General features: G+C 53.5%; 1 protein-coding gene across 6 annotated transcripts in view; it reads right to left on the bottom strand.

Moving 5' to 3' along the window:
• Window positions 1-18,327, bottom strand: part of QRICH2 (glutamine rich 2) — a 53,705-nt gene that overhangs the window by 32,530 nt on the left and 2,848 nt on the right. For 5 of the 6 annotated variants that reach the window (XM_042841270.2, XM_065563407.1, XM_065563408.1 and 2 more), the window contains exons 2-5: window positions 11,685-11,789; window positions 7,919-7,999; window positions 6,282-6,398; window positions 517-2,215 (exon numbers count right to left, since the gene is read on the bottom strand). In XM_042841270.2, the coding sequence (XP_042697204.2) occupies window positions 517-2,215; window positions 6,282-6,398; window positions 7,919-7,999; window positions 11,685-11,789 (2,002 nt within the window). Of the gene's footprint in view, window positions 1-516; window positions 2,216-6,281; window positions 6,399-7,918; window positions 8,000-8,688; window positions 8,827-11,684; window positions 11,790-18,327 lie in introns of those variants that run through there. The other variant, XM_065563411.1, reaches the window with a different exon arrangement.

The following is an 18,327-nucleotide window of genomic DNA, read 5'->3' as shown; positions in this document are numbered from 1 at the left end:
ATCAGTGCCCCCCACTGGGATATTTTGTATTGTTTCAGGATGGGGGATGGAAATGCAACAAGATACTTTGAAGTGAACCAGAAAATGATCCAAATGCGATAAAAGGCCCCTTTTCAAAATGGTACCTTGGCGCGAACCCTAGACCCCCATCAAAGTCAGGGCAAGAGTCCCAAGGCGGAATATTTATGACCGTTAAGTGTACCACTCGGAATATTTATGCCCTCAAATGACAGCCCGTTCAAAGTAAGCTGCACCCATTCCACCAAGCGCGTCTCACTAGGGAGTCAGCCCAAAGGTACGAGCAGTGTGCCAGTCACTAAGGAACCATGGGGAGGGATCCAGGCCCCAGCCAAGAGCACCACTGCTCACCCAGACACCCCTGTGGATCCAGCAGAAGGCTACAGTCAGCACCACTCTGGGAAGCCATACCCGAGGAGTGTTTGCCCAGGAAACTGCCTGCATCGCTCCCTCCCAGAAGGACGTGATGAAGACACTGGCTGATGGGGAAGCCCCTACCTGCATCCGAGAGGAATTGTCGCAGCTTGTCGAGGTCAGCGTGGCTACACTTGAATTGCTCCAGATGGTTTATCTGCTCCTGCAAGGTGGTGTAGAGGTCGGTCAGCTGCCCGATCTGGCGCAGCGCTTCCACAGTATCCGAGTAGCGGCTGGAGGCGCTGCTGGACCCGGAGGACTCTTGCGGCGTGGATGAGGGTAGGCGTTTGTCCTTCTCTTGTAAAGGTGACGCCGGGGATGTAACGGCAGAGTAAGGTCCAGGTGGAATTGCGAGCTGGGCTGCTAGAGCCGGGGCACCTGCTGTAGGTGATGTGGGCTGGAATGCTGAAGTGTCTGCTGGGGTCCCAAGGTAGCCTGCCTGGGTCCCTGGAGCTCCAGGCCAGACTCCAGGAAGCCCCACCTGGGTCGCTGGGGAACTGGGCCAGGTGCCAGGGAAGCTCGGCTGGAATCCTGGAGCAACTGCCTGGGCCCCGGCGGAGCCTGCCTGTGCCCCTGGGAAGCCTGGCTGGGCCCCAGGGAAGCCTGGCTGGGCTCCTGGCTGGGCCACTGGGAAGCCTGGCTGGGCTCCTGACTGGGCCCCGGGGAAGCCTGGCTGGGCCCCTGGCTGGACCCCGGGGAAGCCTGGCTGGGCCCCGGGGAAGCCTGGTTGGGCCCCTGGCTGGGCCCTGGGGAAGCCTGGCTGGGCCCCTGGGAAGCCTGGCTGGGCTCCCGGCTGGGCCCCGGGGAAGCCTGGCTGGGCCCCTGGCTGGACCCCTTGGGAGCCTGGCTGGGCCCCGGGGAAGCCTGGTTGGGCCCCTGGCTGGGCCCCGGGGAAGCCTGGCTGGGCCCCTGGGAAGCCTGCCTGGGCTCCTGGCTGGGCCCCGGGGAAGCCTGCCTGGGCCCCTGGCTGGGCCCCGGGGAAGCCTGGCTGGGCTCCTGGCTGGGCCCCTGGGAAGCCTGGCTGGGCTCCTGGCTGAGCCCCTGGGAAGCCTGCCTGGGCTCCTGGCTGGGCCCCGGGGAAGCCTGGCTGGGCCCCTGGCTGGACCCCGGGGAAGCCTGGCTGGGCCCCTGGCTGGGCCCCGGGGAAGCCTGGCTGGGCCCCTGGGAAGCCTGCCTGGGCTCCTGGCTGGGCCCCGGGGAAGCCTGGCTGGGCCCCTTGGGAGCCTGGCTGGACCCCGGGGAAGCCTGGTTCGGCTCCTGGCTGGGCCCCGGGAGAGCCTGCCTGGGCCCCTGGGAAGCCTGCCTGGGCTCCTGGCTGGGCCCCGGGGAAGCCTGCCTGGGCTCCTGGCTGGGCCCCGGGGAAGCCTGGCTGGGCCCCTGGCTGGGTCCTGGGGGAGCCTGCCTGGGCCCCTGGCTGGACTCCTGGCTGGGCCCCAGGGGAGCCTGGCTGGGCCCCTGGCTGGGCCCTGGGAGAGCCTGGCTGGGCCCCTGGCTGGGCCCTGGGAGAGCCTGGCTGGGCCCCTGGCTGAGCTGCTGGAGTGATTGCTTGGGATTCTGGTGTGCCTGTCCTGGTTCCTGGAGTGCCTGTCCGGGCTGCTGGCTGGACCGCTGGCATGCCTGCCCTGGTCCCGGCCTGCACCCCTGGAGTGCCAGGTCTGCTGCTGGGAGAGCCAGACTGGCTCCCTGGAGCCCCTGCCCAGGTTGCAGAGGGTTTTCTGGCTTGGGTGTCCATAACTGAAGCTGGAGAGGGCTGGCTTAGGCTGGGCTCCACAGACTGGGCTTCCTGGAAACCAATGGAATGGGAGCAATTTACTGATGGGCCCTAGTTCAAAGCAAAGGGGTGGGGGGAAAGCTGGGATATTCAAAACCACCCTCTTCTATTTCTTAGGGTTACCATATTTAACAAATAAAAAAAGAGGACCCTCCACAGGGCCCTGGCCCCGCCCATTTCAACCCCAGCCCCGCCCCAACTCCACCCCTTCCCGCCCTAACTCCGCCCCTTCCTCCCTCCCACTCCCAGCCATGCGAAAAGGGCTGCCCGAGCGCTACTGGCTTCACAGTTTGCCGGGCAGCCCCCAGACCCTGAGCCCCCGGCCGGTGCTTCCCCAGCGCAGCTGGAGCCCGGGAGGGGAAGTGCCCAGCCAGGGGCGCAGGGTCTGGAGGCTGCCCGGCAAACCGTGAAGCCGGTAGCGCTTGGGCTTCGGGCAGCCCTATGCCTCCGGACCCTGCACCCCCAGCCGGGCACTTCCCCTCCTTGGCTCCGGCGGCGCAGGGTCCGGAGGCATGGGGGCTGCCCAAAGCCCGTAGCATTCGGCTCTTAAACAGAGCTGAAGAGTCAGGGGAGGAGCAGAGCTGCCGCGGCCGGAGGCTCTGCTCCTCCCCTGACTCTTCGGCTCTGTTTAAGAGCCGGGCTGCCCGAGCGCTACTGGCTTCGGGCAGCCCCCATGCCTCCGGACCCTGTGCCGCCGGAGCCCGGGAAGTGAAGTGCCCGGCCGGCGGCTGGGGTCCGGAGGCAAGGGGGCTGCCTGAAGCCCATAGCGCTCGGGCAGCTCGGCTCTTAAACAGAGCCGAAGAGTCAGGGGAGGAGCAGAGCAGCCGCGGGAGGGGAAGTGCCCGGCCAGCATTTTCCCGGACATGTTCGGCTTTTTGGCAATTCCCCCCGGACGGGGGTTTGATTGCCAAAAAGCCGGACATGTCCGGGAAAAACCGGACGTATGGTAACTCTACTATTTCTGCACTTCAACTGGAAGTAACGTTACCATCAAATCAGACAGGCCTATTTGGACAGAATGGGCAATGGGACAGGACATGCCCCCAAATCGGCCTTTATATTGAAAGGAAGCAGCAATCACAAAATGCCCTCTGACGACCTTGCTGGTCGCTGAACCAATTCCATTAGTGGCCAAGTGTTTCCTAGGAGCCTGCTTTCTACAGGAGTCTCTGGGATGGGGTTCCTAGCAGATATCTGACTCTCCCTTTCAATTGTGTACACTTGCCCCTGTCAGTCACACACCCTTCCCCACCATGGGGAAATCACCAGCTACTTCCCACATTCCCTTCCCACCAGGTATTACAGTTACTCTGTCTGCCAAAACGCCCTCCATAGGAACAACAAGCATTGTGTAGGCATGAAAATCACATGAGCCAGAACTGAAACTCTGGACTGAAGCACTCTTGAGCTAAAATGTGTGAGGCTGAGGTGGGGGGAGGAGTTGGTATCAGGATCCTGAGCATAATTCTGTAGGGGGAGTCCCCAGGCCAAACCACAACCCCAGGTCCACCCTCAGACTCTCAGGAGCTGGAAATCCACATCCAACTCTAGATCTGGTAGCTCAGGCCTATCCCATTCTGAGAAGGTCAGATCAGCTTTATCACCTCCTCATAGCACCAATACATTCCAGGGACTGTCTTTGGAATGACTGATTCTGGGAATTAGCAGTCACATTCAAATGAAATGTCATTCTGTGGTAAGGAAAGAAATGATTTCTTTTGGAAACTATGCCACCTGCATGCGTCCGTATGGGTTAACTTTATAGAGTTTCTGACACAGAACAAGAATAGCATGCGTTAGGAATATCATGTGTTGCTTACTATAGAGATTAGCACTGGAACAGAAGCTCCCAATTGATCAATTAACTTCTTGTATTCCTATGGGTTGATTTGCCCTATAGGATATCACCTCCTGTGCCCTGCGAGTGTCTCTATTTTTCTACTCCATACCTACAGAGGGATCTCAGTAGTAATCTGTGACTCCCATAGAATGGTACAGTCATGATGTGGCCACCTTGTATGATGCTATATGAAGTTAATTGTTTGACAGGCATGCTATGAGCCACATGCTGCCTCTGAGTGTCCCTCACAGCCTGTTCATGGATGGAGGGGTGCATTACAGATGTGTTCAATCAGGCACATTCCTTCGTTAGCTTGGATTTAAGGCTGCTGAAGTACAAAACCCACCAAGGTGATCACTACAAGTTGAAGTCCCCAGTTAAACCAATCTTCACCCACAAGCTCACAGGCACCTCACTTTCACTACAACCTCCCTTGCACCTCCAATGAGTACCAATCACAATACACACATGCAGCTATTCTAACCCACTTCCAAGTGCATAACTGTAACTCTGACCGCAGCTAAACTGATCTATTCTCCACAGATGCAAGTGCGCTGGTAAAGTATATAATGTGCTATTTCCACATGATGAAGGAGGAGGTCAAAGCGAAGGGGAGCGTGTTTCCATGTGAATTAGAGTAATGGGATGTGTGAATTCTGGGAGAACGGGGATTGAGCCGGAGGGAGAGAAGTGGAGATCTGCTCTGATGAACCTCTTGGAAAAGAGCAGGGTTTAGTCCTACGTGTGTAAAGAATCAGTTCTGCTAGCACAGTGGCTAGAGCTAGGTATGATACACGGAAACACCGTGTAAGTTCCTCCACACCTTCCAATGCTCTGCCAAATGCATCTCCATCCTGACCCACAACACCTTGCCTTACTCCACTCTAGCATTCCTCCAGCTTGACCATAAGCTACCAATTGTGTCACGCTGTGGGGCTATTTTCTGAGGCTGACAGCCATCCCCTGGCAACAGCTACCAAATTAATCTTCACTCAGGACTAGCCTTCTAATCAACCTGTATAAGACATGGTGACTTCACTGCTATCTAATCATGAAGATTCAGCCAGTGACTTCCCTAGACAGTTAAATGTAACAGGAAGCTGCCCTAGGCCTGCCCCGTGGAGACAAGAAAAAGGAAAGAACCAGATCAGTTAGCTCATCTATAAGACATTTTTAACATGCACGGAAAGAAAGGACCAAATTCATGCACTGGGTAAAGCTGATGGTTCAGTGGGGTTACACCAGTGGTTAATTTAGTCCAGTGACCATTGTAAAATTCTGTAATGCATAAATTCCAAGAATGTGAGGCCTCCAAATGACACAAATAACCCTTCTCATATTGTGCTAGTTAGACACTGCGACAGGGGTGGCGGAGCCTTCCCAAAAGTGGCCCCCTCCGTGGCCCCACTCCTGCCACCCTCTTCCCCTTGAGGCTCCGCTCCCCATAAAGCCAGAAGCAGGAGGGTGGCCAGGGACTCAGGGCCCCTCCACCTGCCCATGGTGGGGGGGCCAGAGAGCAGCCCCAGGCCCATGTCCCGGCCCCCCGGACCACTCCACCCAGGGCAGATGGAGGGTCAGCAGCTCCCCACCATTGCCTGGGCTCCCTGGGCCAGGCTCCACTTCTGGCCTGGCTGGGAGGTGGAACCTCAGGGGGACAAAGAGGGACAGGGCTGGGGCCGGTGGTGAAAAGTGGACAGGCAAAAAGTGGGAGGGTCATGGCCCCTTGGCTCCCCTGTTCAGGCGCTCCTGCACTGGGAAGCCCTGGGTGGGAGTCATACAAGGATTTCCAGTGCTCAGGCATGGCTCGTTGGTGTCAGAGAATGGCAATCACAAGGTGCCATCACAACATGGGGTCAGAGGGCAGGCGGAGGGAAAAGGCCTCGCTGTCTCTTACATCTCCAGTTTCACACAGCTTTGCTCAGAAAAGGCACATTTAAAGAGAAGCCTTGGATGAGAGCCTGCTCAAGTGGAACCTTGCATGGCACTGGGGCCTAGAAATGTGAAACGTGACAGAGGTGCAGGCTGATCCCCCAAAGCCAGTTCCGGACACCCTACCCCAGAGAAGAGCGTATCAGATCGAACACGTTCATGTCAAGCCGCATAAAGGCCGGAAAAGTTCCAGATTCACAAGATCTCCCTCCTTACTATTACGGGGATGTCTCAGCCGAGGTAGAGGAATGGGGCAAACATATTAAGTTTTCCCCTCCTCCCGGCACCCCTAAATGAAGTCACACTCACAGTGGGTGGGCTCTTGCCTTTGCCTGTCACAAGGCAGTCCTCCAGAACTTCCCAGCGCACCATGTTATACATTTCTTCGGGGGAAGGATAGAGATTTAGCCTTCGCTCTAGGTTCCTCTGGAAAGGAAGCAAACCAAAATCAAACAGAGATGACTGTACTTCTATGGGGCATGTCTAGGAAGGGACTTCATTCTTTCCTCCATTAACTCTTCAGAGACTAGCAGGCCAGTGATCACCCAAGAAGGTAGCTCGACAGAGAATGTATGTTCCCCAAACTGAGCAGCTGACTTTGTCTTGGACACACCAATAAAAATAGGGGCCCCTTACAGGGAGAGCACAGAACCAGCACCAGGAGGAGAAGAGGAACAGTACTACGCATGGTAACCAGTTCAGCATCCTTGGCTCCATGATGGCACAGACGCTCCCCAGCTGCCCACACCACCACTTCTGCGATCATGGAGTATCAGGGACAGACACCTAAGCCTTCCTAGTGGAGAAGCGGAGGCTCTAACTCCTCCTATAGAAGCACTGGCATTTCCTGCCCCTAAAGAATCCTCTAGCACAGGGGTCGGCAACCTTTCAGAACCGGTGTGCCGAGTCTTCATTTATTCACTCTAATTTAAAGTTTTGCGTGCCAGTCATACATTTTAACGTTTTTAGAAGGTCTCTTTCTCTAAGTCTATAATATATAACTAAACTAGTGTTGTATGTAAAGTAAATAAGGTTTTTAAAATGTTTAAGAAGCTTCATTTAAAATTAAATTAAAATGCAGAGCCCCCCGGACTGGTGGCCAGGACCCAGGCAGTGTGAGTGCCACTGAAAATCAGCTCGCGTGCCGCCTTCAGCACGCATGCCATAGGTTGCCTACCCCTGCTCTAGCAAGAGAGAAAGCTGGATGGATTGGGGTGTTTCCTGATGCGTCAGGAGGAAGGAGGACACCACTGAAACTCAGGAAGACACTCATGTGCCTTGCCCCTCAATATATGTGTAATTCCTGTTCCTACTGCGCTGCTTAGGGCCTGACCCTGAGACATGCTGAGCACTGAAGTCACAGGGAGTGAGCTCTCAGGATCATAGGTGCCAACTTCTGCTCCCGCCGGTAAGTGCTTGACCCCTCTCTGCCCCCGGCCCTGCCCCACCCCCTCCCGCCCCGCCCCCATTCCAACCCCTTCCCCAAAGTCCCCGCCCCAACTCCACCCCCTCCCTGCCCCTATTCTGACTCCTTCCCCAAATCCCTGCCCCGGCCCCGCCTCCTCCCCTGAGTGCGCCATGTTCCCGCTCCTCCCCCCTCCCTCCCAGAGCAAGCGCTGGGAGGTAGGCGGAGGAGCAGGGACACGGCGCACTCAGGGGTGGAGGCGAGGTGGGACGGAGCACCCACTAATTTTTCCCCATGGGTGCTCCAGCCCCGGAGAACCCATGGAGTTGGCGCCTATGCTCAGGATCAGGTCCTTCCTGGTCCAAGTAGCTGAGATCTTGACTCAGAGCAGAAGACCTGGGGGGAAGAAATAACAAAGGAGGAGAAGCTAGGGATTTCAGTGAAGATCAGCATCCAAAAAGGAGGAGTCAAGGAATGAGAATTGGGGCCCCGGGGGGTGCCTTGGCAATTCATATGCAAATCGTTCCTCTCAGAGACATACCACATCATTATCCAAGTTCTTCTGATCAGCGATGCAAGTCTGCAGTCGATTGCCAATTTCCTGGGTATCTAGTTGTAAATTCTTGCAAGAGAAGAGAGTTTAGTTAATCTCCTACAGTCTGGTGTGTGTGTGTGATTGCCTTTAAAAAGGAAGATGGCCAATTTAGACTTCGATCCAAAATGTAGGGGGGGTTGTGTGAGCACACATGTGCAAGCCCACACCCGCACACCCACAATGTGTGTGCGCATTTATATTCCCCCCTCCAATATCTATTTTCCTGTTATTTTTATTTCAAAAGGCAGTGGCATCAGCTTGAAATACAGTCAATTTCAGAAACTGAGTGAAATGCCCTTTGGTCCCCCTGCCAAATTGTAGGTTTACAATGCCATTTTCCTGTCTTTTAAATGTTTTGCTCTCTGCTGTTGCTCTGTGAAAGTCATGCAAGCAAGATGGGAAGAAACTGACTATTTGTTCTCACCGAGCAGGGAAAAGTTTGACTACACAAAATGCAAAGTAAACGAACTGAAGGAGCGAGCAAAAAAAACCACTTTGCTCTAGTCTATTTCAATTCTAGTAATCTTGGGAGTTATTGTTAACTGGAAAGGGTCCAAAAAATTCAGACAGGTATGGAATGCTTAAGTCGATGGTGTGCCTTTAAATATTTCTTCCTCCAGTACTGAAAACTCAACACAAGAACTTTGTGCTAGTGCATCAAACGGGCCACAAACAGAGAGCAAAACTGAGAAGATAATTTTTTGTACTTCACTCACCTTAATTAAGGAGCGTATGTTCTGAAAAACAGATTAAGAACCCAGTCTGACAAAGCCTTCTTCAGTCAACTGAAGGGGCTGATGTGAGCGAATGTCTGCAGAATCGGGCCTCTGATTTGTAAAGATCTTTCAGTTTTGATCATCTAAAGTGGTATTAAAAACCCAGGAAAGGGTGTGATATTTATAAATATGGTTTTCTGTCTTGGTGATATCCCTTTAAGCACAGCATACAAGTAAAACACTTGAAACTAGCTCTGACCTCAGTTCATTGTGTTGTATATGATGGGGACTGGGGTGAGCACCAATTAAATGGAAAAGGTCACCCTGAAAACCCCTGAAAGCCCAGCACTATGGGTCTGATCCACAGCCCACTGAAGTCAACGGAAAGACCCCCACAGATCAGTTTTCTACTTACCACAGGAAAGTGGGTTTCTCAAGCCCCACTTGTTGGAGCTGAAGAAGCAAGTGTTTGGAAGAGACTGGAAAGGCAAGAGGGGATGGGCTGGGGAAGCAGAACAGGGAGGGTGTTCCAGTCCTGTGTTGTGGGGGACATTGGGGCTGGGCATCAGTGGCAAAGCAGAGGGGGTTGTGATAAGGGACTAGGTCGGAGAGGTAGGCTGGGCTGGCCCAAGTCACGCAGGGTGGGGTCTGAGCAGGAGCGCCGCCAGCTTTTCTGCCGCCCTAGGTGGCGGAAGGTTCCGCCCCGAAATGCCACCCCCCACAGAAGGTCCCGCCGCCGGAATACCGCTGCGGTCGCCGCCCCCCAAATTGTAGCGCCCTAGGCGACCACCTAGGTCGCCTAACGGGTCGCGCCGGCCCTGGGTCTGGGTTGCGAGCACCTATTCTCTCGGGTAGAGCATGCTTTTGGGGCTGAACACACAAAGTAAAGGCTCAGCCTTGGCATCCACTTAGCTTTTGTTTCCCTGTACTCTAGGAAACGAGATGTTTACTGCTTCCCCACGGCCCCCCTCCCTTCCCCCAAGGCTCACGGGAAAAGGCGGCTTGCCAAGCTGCAAAAAGAATGAGCTCTTGCGGCTGGCTGGATCCTCGGGGGAGCTAGCGTGTTTTGCAAGCGTGCCTGCAGATGGCCACCCTGAGGATCCCTGAAGGTACAAGAAGTAAGCTGGGCACTGCCAAGCTCTGCTGCCTCCCTGTGGGCGGCATCACAAGGTTCAGACTCTCCCCCACCTGGCAACAATCCCTCGGTTGGCAGAGATCTATGGCCGGCACGAGGCAGGTGGGAGCTCCCCCAGGCCTTGCTAGAATGATTTACCCGCTGAGCGTTCTCGCTCGCCATTGACACGGAACAATGGTCCCTGTCTTAGTCCTTCAAGGGGCATGGTGGACAGGTTGCCCTGTCTTGGATCCCATGCTGGGCTCCTTTATCTATCTAACTCCTCCAGCAGTTAGCAGGGGATTGGCTCTTCCTCACCCCTTCCCTGCGCTAAATACCCCCTCACATTCCAATGTTCTTTCTCAGCCCCTCCGCCAGCCCCCGGGTGGATTCTAAAGCTGCCCCACCCTGGTGGAACTGGCAGGAGAAGGCAGCGGTGATACAAAGGTGAATGCTTCTCTATCCCACCTGCCCCAGGGGCACCTGAGGACGGCAACTCCTCACACTCGTGTCAACCCATCAGGAGCTGGCATCAGGCGTGTTTGTCACCTTGCTGGGATCCCTTGTGGGGGTCCCAAGTGCTGAATTTTTACCTCCTGGCTGCAGCATCAGCTCATGTTACCTGAACCAGGCAATTGGCTCTGCTGTTACAGGCCAGGCCACCCAGCACGGCTTCCCCAGGCCCTGGGAGTACAAACCCCATTCCCTCTGCTCTGGCGCTGGTTAACTCCTGGGCGGAGCGCTCAGGAACAGTAACAAGGCTCTAGGGAAGGGAAGGCCTGAGAGTGCAGGTGAGCCCAGTGCACGACTCCCCCACACGTTACTCCCCAGCCACATCGACTCAACCACGCGGTTGGTGTGCGGGGCCGGCACACAGCTCTGTTTGAATAGCCAGCTCCCCCGTGCCCATGCACAGCTCAGTTCTGACTTGCATCCCGCCCTGCTGTTCCAGGCCTGGGCTCCCCATGAGCCACGCTGCCGATGGACTACAGCCCCAGCATCCCCTGCTATTCCCTTCCTAGCTCTGCCGATGCATCTCGGTCCCAGCAAGCAGATCCAATGCCTTCTGCCGTCCCTGGCCAGCTTAGCTATCGGCGGTTTTTGCACTGTCCTCTGGCAGCATCTCCTGCTCCTTCCCCTTGTCCCATGCCAAAGACATCGCGTGGGCATTTTAATTGAGGAGGCCAATGTACAAGCAAAATGAGATATTTTACATGGTGAACTACGGAGTCTCCCCCCTCCTCTCTCCCCAGAGCAACCCCTCGCCTGCCCTTTCCTGGTATTAGAGTAATAGGGGGCAGACCGAAGGATACAAGCTGGTCTTCACTGCAATTCCCACAGGAGAGGAAAGGTCAGCCAGTCCCCTCTGTCTGCTCTGACCAGCATTACCACAGACAGACAGAGAGGGAGGGAGAGGAGACATTCTCCCCTACATGTGCAGCGGGGGAACAGTGTGTTCTTATTGGACACTGACATTAGAGCATGCTGATCTGCTGCACATAAGCCAGGCGTAGTCCTGGCCCAAGCAGCTTGCACTCAAAGTTACCCCCAAAACACAGCAGGGGTGGGGAATATCAGCTCATAAAGGCCTGGGGAGTAGCGAGAAGAGAAATCAAGGGGACAGGACCAGGAGAGAGGTCTCATTCTCTTTGCTGCCCTCACTCAAGCGGTAACTCCCCTTGGGGTTGAGTGCTGCTCGTGGCAGGAGGGAGAGCCCCGCTCCCAGGTGGTGGAGGGTGGAGGACAGGGAGGGCTCAGTGCATACAGCAAGAGAGACTAGGGGATGTCGGTGCCTCAGGGCTGGAAGGAGAAGGCTTGGCGCTCCCCTCACCAGGGAGTGTGACCAGGCCGGCTCTGCTCTGTGGGCAAGGGCCACACTCACCAAGTCAAGTTTCTCCTTGATGTTTTCAAGGTCCTCGTTCATATGGAAATTAGCTGTCTTCACCCCATTGACCTCATTCAGCAGATCCTGGAACAGAGCCATGGCCTGGAACAGACAGGGGAGCGAATTTAGGGCCACAAGAACACCTGGTACGCCCCAATGAGGATGCTCGGAGGGGCAGTGGGGCCTAGCAAATCGGACAAGGGGCAGGGAGCGATCATTCCCAGCTCTGCCACTGACTGGCTGTGTGACCTGCGGCAGGGCACTCCCCTGTCTGTCTGTTTCCTTAGCTTTATCATTAGCAGGGAGAATAATACCCACCTATCTGGCTGAGGGAGGGGCCAGGAGATGGACCCTGTTAGGCGAGCTCCAGTTGCCAATGGAGTGTGAACGGTGCCGAGGGGCTTGCCAGGGAGCCAGCTTGAACAGGTGGGAGCTAGGGCCATCAGCTTCCAGGACAGAACAACACAGCAGCTCCACCCCAGAGCATCCTTCCCAACAGGGAGCTGGACACAGGGAGGGGCTCAGCAGAGCTTCTCCTTTTACTCCCCAAGTAAATAACAGCTTATAATGAATAAACTAATTAAGCCTGGCAGCTCCACACCTCCAGGCAGACCCACGATCTGCTAGATTAACCGGAAGGGTTAAATGAAAGCGCCAGCCTGGCCCTCCTCCCCCCACTCCCCCTGTCAGTGCATTTCCAGACAGGGGGTAAATATCATTGCATTGGGTACCTAACTGAGTGTGAACAGATCAAGTGCAGACATGCCCTGCGGTCTATGCCAGGACACCGTGATGTGCGAGCATTCACTGTTCATTAGCTTGCTGCCTTCCCATTTTAGCTTGGACTCCGCAGACTTCTCCTTCCAGATTTGGGTACTATACGCTTCTCCCTCTGGTACTGTTGTCCTGCCCACACAATACCCTTACCTTATTCTATAGCTTTTGCCACAAAACCTGCCTCTGATACACAAATACTGGGATCAAAAACTTCCCTGATGCTGTGCTCAACAGCTGGTGCCAAATACCAGTGAATGGGTTTAACTATTCATTAGCTGGACTTGGCCTTTCACACAGAGCACTTGACCATAGCAGACTCAAACCAGGGCTCTCACAGTAAACAGGCAACATCTGCTACAGTAGCTCTATCTCATGGTTAGAGCGGGGAGGCAGGAGATTTGGAGTAGGCCACTGACTCACCAAACGGCTTGCCAAAGGCCACGCAATCGCCTCGTGCCTCAGTTTCTTCATCTGTAAAACGGGGATAGTGATATTTACCTACAACCGCGAGGCAATGATGTTCGGAAAGCGCTTTGAGATCAGCAAAGTATAAAAGCAGACTGTGCTAAGCTGCTTGCAGCTGGAAACTGTTCTCGGCATAAGAAATGCCAAGTTACATGAGTTGCCCTCACCTCACCACCTCTGACGCGGATAATAAATGACCCAGGCCACAGGGTTGTTGGCACTGTCCCGCTTTCCCCCTGCCAGTGGACTGGATGCTCACCTCTCCTTGGAGCTCCAGCATTAGAGGGGTTTTCCCTTTGAATCCCATTAACCAAGGCTCTCAGCTGTGCAGATCTTTAGTAGAACATTGATCAGGGATCAACCACTCCGCTGGCCATCTTATTAACAAGCAAAGTTCTACAACAACACTGTGCATCCATATAGCATTGCTCAGTGTGGTGTCTCCCAGTGATTTACAAACAGCCTCGTCTCATCCCTGCCAAGCGCAGAGGATATTATCCTCCATTTTACAGATGGGCAAAATGAAGCACCGAGAGGGTCAAGTGACTTGCTCAAGGTCACATGATGACTCCGTGGCAAAAGCAGGAATGGAACCCAGGTGTCCTGACACATGTTCTAACTATTAGAGCCCCCCGTCTCCCAATTGATGCTGAGCACTTCTGAAGATTAAAATGGCCAGGTATTAGATACACACTGTCACGGAGTGTGGGGGAGTCAAGGCCCTGCACCCCTCTTCCTGGGATTCACCGTGACTCTCAGCCAGCCAGTAAAACAGAAGGTTTATAGGACAATAGGAACGCAGTCTAAAACAGAGCTTGTAGGTACAACCAGGACCCCTCAGTCAAGTCATTCTGGGGGGCAGGGAGCTTAGACCCCAGCCTTGGGGTTCCCCGCGTTCCACCACCCAGCACAAAACTGAAACTAAAAACTCCTCCAGCAGCTCTCTCCCCTCTCCCCACAGCTCCTCCTCTCCTTTGTCCAGTCTCCCGGCCAGAAGGTGTCACTTCTCCCAACCCCCGTCCTGGCTCAGGTTACAGCTCAGGTATCTTCCTTCAAGGGAAGTCCCCCATCCCCAATGTAACTCCCCTGCAACATTCCAGGTCAAATCCGCCCCACTCCCTGTTGCGTCACACACACCTATGACAAAAACGATGATTAAACAACAGGAGCAACTGGAGAGTTACATTCACTAGGGCTGGAGGGAGATCCACTTACTCAAAGTGGTGAGCAGTTACCCACGTGGGTAGCCAATTCACCCCAGGCAGAGCCAGCACAAAAATGATGCATCCTTTGCAGTCCCACTTAAACTCTCAAAATAAAACGTAAGTTGTGCATAGGTCTTGTGCTGGGTCCGCTGCACGGGATTGAGTTCCACCCTATTGTATGGGGCTTACAAACTGGCCTCACACACAACACCGGGAAATTCCAATCTCTTGACCAGAAAATTTGTTTTCTTTTATCTTGGGGTTCTGTGCTGTCACCCGTCAGCAGCTCACACCGATGTTTTATTTCCATTAACTCGGCACAAGTAAGATCAATCCATAAAACCATTTAAAAAAAAAAGAAAAAGTCAGGCCCAGTCCTACAAGGTGCTAAGCATTCTCAATTCTCATTGGCTTCACCGCGGATGCTCACTCAGCAGCCAGCTGCAGGCTCTCTGTGCCTCACAGAATGGGGCCCTGATTTCCTAGCTGAAATGCTGCTCTTGGATCAAACTAGCGGCAACCCTGGTTTACACTCAGATGGCTTTAGGTGTCAGCGCTGTACTCAAACTGATGGGGAACATCGATGCTCTCACAAATATTAGATCACTCAGGAGATGAATTGGAAACCAGAGCCCAGCTCCCACAGATCACAACGGGGATGCTTTGGTTTTTTATTTAACATGACCCTCCCGAGGCAGCACTGACGAATAATTAAACATTTACAGCCTGCCATATTGGATTGCAATAACTGTGCGACATGAGCCTGGGTGCTGATTTAATGCTCGGAGAAGGAGCTGTGTATCAGCCACAGAAAAGGCTCATTATCTCGTCAAAGCAGTTCCTTTTCCCTCCCAATATGCTACACGAAGGGATGAATAATTCAGCCGGGACTTGCTTTAATCTTGTGGTTCAACTCTTCCCCTATCACCGCCGCTATTGCTCCTGCTTTGGAGGCATTCTTTGGGCATGGCTTTTCCTTTCACCACATTTGATCGCTGTCCTAAAGCCAGCCAGCTAGCTCCGGAAGCATGGCTCACGAGGCTCGGCTGGGTACGCGCAAGATCCATGCTGCCTGGCCCCCATGACAAGGTCTGCTCCCCATGCTGGTCTAGAGCAGACAGTCCCCGCTGCCGCTTCTGAGACTGTCAATTTCAGCCAACCATTCTGTCAGCAAACTCTGCTAATAAGTAGGGGCGGCATTCTCCTCCCCATGCCGCACGAGGCCTACGCATCACCTACGTCCTCAACATAAGTGATGCTAGTCCCACTCCACAAGGGCCAATTGCCTCCTCAAAGCACGTTCATAACTTTCTCCATCAGGGAACGGCTGCTGTGTTTAGATCACACAAACAGATGGCAGGGAACAGAGAGGGAGGTTCACCTGTCACAATGTGTTACCCTTGCAGACACGCTATCTACGCCAGGAGCTCCCTCGTTGTGGCAAACGCTCACAGCTCTGCAAAACAGGCAGAACCTAGGATATTAATGTGCCCCCCCTCTGCCCCCACCAGCCCATGGTGTCACACCGTCTTCACCTATGCCAGAGCTTTGTTTAGACCTGCCAATGCCACAGCCCAGTTTCAGTGTAGGGCTTGGAAGAGACCCAATTTTGTGGAATGGTCCTAGGCATAACATGGGACAGTGAGGCCAAGGGCCATCCAGGTGCATCAATCTGGTTCCTAGGCAGAACCAGCCGAGCACAGAACAGGGAGGGCCCTGTTGACCTACTCTGGGATGAGACCTAGCAACCAGGTCCTCCCCCCTCCGAAGCACTCTGTACAGGAGAAAGGAAGGGAAAATCCATCGTCCACTCACAGGTGGAGAAAAGGAGAAGGGATGGGGGTGGGGGGGCTTGGAATGTAGGGACTGCAATAATAACCTTGTTGAGCTCCCTGCAAGCCCTAAATCCTACCCTGACTCATGCTGCATGAATTTTGGGCTGTGATGGGAGCTGGAAGGGCAGAGCACCTCCAATCTACAATAGTCAGTAGTATCTTGCTGAATGTGCAAGACAGAAGCAGTAGGATAACCAGCACCTGATCCTGTGAGACGCGGAAAGCCATGGGAAATGAGGGCACACAGCACCTTTGTCCATCTTTTGTCAATATCTGTTTAACTCAGATGCATGAGAAATACCTGGGGGAACAAGAGGTCTCTGCTAAAGAGTCAAACCCTTAAACCCTTCGATGAAGGACTGAGAAAGGTCATAATCCACACTGAGGCCCTCCAGTGAATCCTCTCACAAAAGCACGGACTTAAACATGTTTGAGATTTCTAAGAGGACGGCAAGCAGAAAAACTCACACATTTTCACCCTCCTCCCCAACCCTTCAGATCTTCTTTATCCATACTAAGGAAGCAAAGCAGACCCAACGCCCCCAATCGCCCTCCCCCATTTGAATATTACCTCCCTTTCATCACCACTCCACATACATTTAATTATCACTTGGCCAACCCTACACATTTAGCTCTATACATCTTCCTTCTGATTCAGCTCCTCCAGGCCACGGGTCAGTTTTTTGTTCTTCTCCTGTCATAACCATACAGCTAAGGGTAGTATAAAATTCCTCCTTTACCTGTAAGGGGTTAAGAAGCTCTAAGGTTACAAAAATTGAAAGTAAAGCAAGAAAATGCATTAGATTATCTTTTGTTTTAACTTGTGAATTTCCCCTATGCTCAGAGGGAGGTTTATTCCTGTTTTTTGTAACTCTAAAGCTGAGCCTAGAGGGGAATCCTCTGTGTTTTAAATCTTTTTATTACCCTGTAAAATTACCTTCCATCCTGATTTTACAGAGGTGCTTCTTTTACTTTTTTCTTTATAATAAAGTTCTTCTTTTAAGAACCTGATTGGTTTTTAAAGTCCTAGAAACCCAAGGGTCTGGTCTGTGCTCACTTGGTTAACCTATTGGTTGGTATATTATTCTCAAGCCTCCCCAGGAAAGGGGGTGAAGGGACATGGGGGGATATTTGGGGGAAATAGGAACTCCAAGTGGTCCTTTTCCTGAATCTTGGCCTAAATCACTTGGTGGTGGCAGCAATACCGTCCAAGGACAAGGAAAGGATTTGTGCCTTGGGGAAGTTTTTAACCCAAGCTGGTAGAAATAAGCTTAGGGGTCTTTCATGTAGGTCCCCACATCTGTACTCCAGAGTTCAGAGTGGGGAGGGAACCCTGACATCTCCCAATTCCCCCTAGTTTGTAACTGTCCTTCTGGTACTAAGGAACCCAAAGTGACCCCACTATCCCAGATGTGGTTGTACTACTGCTGCCTAGGGAGGGAATATTACACCGCCCTGTTCCATGACACCTTTGTCCTTTCTATGGTCACATCATACTGACTGGTCCAGGCTGCACTGCCAGTGCATCCCATGAGTTGGAATGTGGAGAGGCTGCTCTAAGAAGAACAAGTTATTCCTTGTGCCCCCAAAAGAGCCCACTTTTCTCCCCCCTTTTTACTCCCCCCATCCTGATTTTCGATTGCAGTACAGATGCTCCCCTTCCAGTGGGGAAAATCCCCAGGGCTTTCCCCTAATGAGCCTATGCAACATGCTGGTATCCTTGATCTTAGAACAGAACCACGGGGTCCTCTGGCACACCACTTCAGCTCCTTAGCCAGCCTCCCGCCTCCTGGAGTGGCAATAATTAACTTGGCAACACTACAACGCGTCCTGAGTGAGACTCTGAACTCAAACCGCTTTCAGGGAGCCCCAGGCTATAAGGGGGATAGCAGACATCCTGGAGATGATGCTATTTACCTACAAGAGGAAGGGTACAAACTACAGCATTTACATTATGCCTAGTAAGTCCGACAGAACAGCTATACGGTCTCAGGCAACCCCCTGGGGTATCTGTGCCATGGTAGATCTACCACTAATGCACATGGAGTGGGGAAAGGATCCGAGGGCAGAGGTAAGTCAGGGGACAGAGATGGGAGAAAATATTACTCCTTCGCTTGTAAACTGACAGCATCACATGGCACTAACTTCATCAGGCCAGAGCATATCTGGCAATACATCTGCCATGATTTCAATGTAACTCCTCCCTTCCCTCTCCCCCCGACTCCAATGGAAATGCTGTATGTGATCTGACCGCAGGGTATGACCCCTCAGAGAGACACAGGTCCAATTTCTTTGAACGCTATTGGAGTCCTGGAATAGAAAATGCCACTTGCACCGGGGCGGCAGAAATGGGGGTGC

This window comes from Chrysemys picta, chromosome 12 (assembly GCF_011386835.1).
Source record: "Chrysemys picta bellii isolate R12L10 chromosome 12, ASM1138683v2, whole genome shotgun sequence".
Classification (NCBI taxonomy): Eukaryota; Metazoa; Chordata; order Testudines; family Emydidae; genus Chrysemys; species Chrysemys picta.
Note: the sequence above shows the minus strand (reverse complement) of the source record. Positions and strands in the feature narration are given on the sequence as shown.